Raw genomic sequence first — 3,407 nt, 5'->3', positions numbered from 1 at the left:
CAAAACACAAATATGTTAGTTGTATACAAATTTAACTAAAAACGAACAAAAACTAATAAAATATTATATAAAATATACAATGGAAAAATATATAAATATCAATATATTAGGGTATAGGCTTTAAGTTGTTGAAGACATATACGACTTGTATAAGACTATACGAACCGTAGAGACCACAACCCACAAAAGTTGTTTTTTTGTGCCCCCTCCATACATTTGTTAGTCATGCATGCATATACGATTCATCCTATGCCGTATATGCCCGAGTGGTGTATATGTTGTATTCATTTTAGAAGTAAAACTATTTTAAATACATTATAGAAATGCAAAAAACAAACAACAGAAATAACCAAATAACTTCCTATCATCTTCTTCACAATTAACCCCCCAAACTCATAAATCTTTATCATCATGGCATTGCTAATGCTATCTTCTTCTTCTAAACCCCAATGTTTCTCCAATCTAAATCCACACAAGCCCCTAATCACAAATTCATGTAAACCCAACACCCCAATTATTACAAAAACCGCCCAAAATCACACCAAATTTCTCAACAAGAAAGCCATAACAGCTCTAATTGGAGCTGGGTTTGCCTTAACTTCACCCCTTTTTATCGAAGCTGCTTCGGCGGCAGAGTTCTCGGAACCCTCAAATGCTCTCTCATTACCCACTTGGGCAATCCATGTTTCAAGTGTTGTTGAATGGTAATTATTACAAAGTTAGTATAGTTTTACTGATTTATTGGTAGTTCTTGATTTGTTGTGTCAAAATTGATGCTTTTGGTTAGAGATTGATGTCAGTGTTTACCGATTTGTGTCGGTTTTCAATGAATTTGACTAAAGTTATGAACTCTTACTGAAAAGATTGTGTAGAATTGATCTCTTGATGTTTAGATTAGCGCAATCGGTTGACGGGTGCGTTAATTTAGAGATCAAGAAGTTAATTCTGTAACATGTTTTGAGTGAAATTTCATAACTTTAGTTGAATTTATTGCAAATTGATACAAATTGATTATATTGATATCACACTGCAAGATAAAATTTACTTGATTTAACACGCTCTCATGGTTACAAAAAATAAATAAATAAATAATGGAGCAACTCAAGCTATGATTTTGGGGTTGTTTGGTAGACTCTTAATGATTCCACTAAGAATTAAGAGGCTACGTCCGGATCGATCAGAGATACAGTGTGTTTGGTTCACTAAAAAGACACCTCTTAATAGTTAATGAAGCCTCTTAATGGTTAAGTTTCAAAGACATGATTTATAGGCTCCCTCTTAATCAGTCAGGCTTCTTAATGATTCAACACAAGATTGCCAAACAACCCCTTAGTGCATATTCATTGTTTATTATTGTACTTATAGTTGTTTAATTTTGTGAAATTTGGTAGGATTACAGCAATGATTTTGGTATGGCAATACGGAGAGAAATCTGGATATGAATCTTGGAAGGGCCTTTCTTGGGGTATGGTGAGTTACAGTTCTTGCTATATTAAATCTGGTTATAAATATTACTACTTATATAATCACATATCATATGATAATATATGCATCTGTATGGTTTACATATAAGTATATAACTAGTTCATTGCTTCAGGTGCCCCTGCTCGGCGGAGCATTTTGCGCGTGCACATGGCATTTCTTTTATAACTCGGAGTCTCTAGAGGTAAGTTTGATCATTGCCATTTTTAATCAAATGTAAAATTTTGTGAATAAAAACAATTCTTTAACTTTATTAGTTAAAACAAGATTACGGGTCTTATCTGATCGAACACGGATTATAGGTTTTGGTTGCTATACAAGGGGCGTTGACTGTTATTGGCAATGCTACAATGTGCATAGCTGCGTACAGGATCTATAAATCATCGCAAGAACGGTCCAGTGATACATAAGCGTTTGTATCTTGTTCCAGTTATTAAGGTAAATTTTTTGTTAATTTCAATATCATCCTTTGATAATCTAGTATTCAACATCAGTTGAATTTATGATTTGGTAACTTTAGTTAAGAAAAAACGACAAATGTAACAAGAAATTCAACTTATAGGGCTGTCCCTGAAATTTTCTTGTTAGCGAATTGTTATCTTTAAAAGTGTACAGTTGGATATGCTCTATGCCTATATGTGGTCTCTCTTTTTGCATTTGCTGAATTTTGACTTGACAAACTGTGATCATGGGGCTTTACATTTGACTTTGACTTCTGTTATGTATCATAAGAATATTTAGAAACCCTTAGTCAAGAAAGTTCACTAGACAGTGTATATATCCTATGATTATTATGATAAGGTTAAATTTATCGGGACAATCTATAAAATTTGCACATTTTTGGGTTTTCTTAGAAACACTTTCATTTTCAAATTCATTTGAATAACGTGTTTGGTTGTATTTGACAAACCAAACACCTGTCTCATATTGGGCTTATACCTGGCCCAATAGAGAATCCAACCATACCAACTTTCTTAAAAACCCGATACAAAATGCTAATTCTTCATCTTTGAGTTCAACAGATGATGAATTTGTATTATGTTTTGTATCCGATTTGTAATAAAAGGTGGTATGGTTGGATTCTTTATTAGGCCGGGTATAAGACCATCCGCTATGGGGCGCGGATGGAGGGTTTTTTGGGGCGACGAGGGCGCGGAACACCGCTGTGGGACGCCGACGAAGGCTGGGCGGCGAAGATCCGGTCGTTGCAACGGCCGGCGCGGTTGATGAATTGGGTGGGCCCCCTCTCTTCATCTCTCTCTCACACACATACATACATATGCATATATATGTATAATAGGGGCGCCCATGGGGGCATTAAACCATAGCGGGGCATCTTTGGGTGGGACTTCGATGCCCTCGATGCTTACGTGGAGCTGGTGTGGCACGGTGGAGGGGCTTCGAAGCCCCCCACCATAGCGGATGGCCTAAGCCCAATATATTGTGTGTACAAAGTATGCTATCAAAATGTATGCTTATTTGACTTTTCAAGATAGTTTGAATTTTAGAATTATATCATACGGAGTATTACTAAATTCTGAAGGTTTTTTTTTTTTAAACTTTTTTTCTTTTAATATTTGAACTTATTATAAGACTTTTTATAATATTCTCAGACATAGTTATTCAATACATAATATATTTTATTTAATTTCTTTTATTTAAGTGCACTTTTTTTTTCAGACCCTCGCTATTTTTGCGCCTTGAGTGCACCTTTGATAACTATGTTTTGAACCATATGCACCTGTAAATTTTGGTTGACTTTTTTGGTCAACATTGGCCAAAAGTCACTTGATTATATTCCCCGTCTTCTATATTGACTGTTTGACCATTGACCAACCTTTGACTTTGAAATTTGTTCATATTTATCCAGTTTGGGCTGATTACAATCCAACTTATTATATAATATATTCAAAGTGTTAGAACCG

The 3,407-nt window shown here is 34.9% G+C and overlaps 1 protein-coding gene across 1 annotated transcript; it reads left to right on the top strand.

Moving 5' to 3' along the window:
- The first annotated feature begins 372 nt into the window (after positions 1-372).
- LOC143531414 (uncharacterized) lies at positions 373-1,917 on the top strand. Its single transcript, XM_077026716.1, has 4 exons — positions 373-704; positions 1,392-1,470; positions 1,598-1,666; positions 1,785-1,917. Exons 1-4 carry the CDS (start codon positions 412-414, stop codon positions 1,890-1,892), a joined length of 549 nt encoding a protein of 182 aa, XP_076882831.1. The 5' UTR covers positions 373-411; the 3' UTR covers positions 1,893-1,917.
- Positions 1,918-3,407: the final 1,490 nt, after the last annotated feature.

Source organism: Bidens hawaiensis, unplaced genomic scaffold, assembly GCF_021521415.1.
Source record: "Bidens hawaiensis isolate Kalapana, Puna unplaced genomic scaffold, B.hawaiensis_p1.1 tig00009160_1, whole genome shotgun sequence".
Lineage (NCBI taxonomy): Eukaryota > Viridiplantae > Streptophyta > Magnoliopsida > Asterales > Asteraceae > Bidens > Bidens hawaiensis.
Note: the sequence above shows the minus strand (reverse complement) of the source record. Positions and strands in the feature narration are given on the sequence as shown.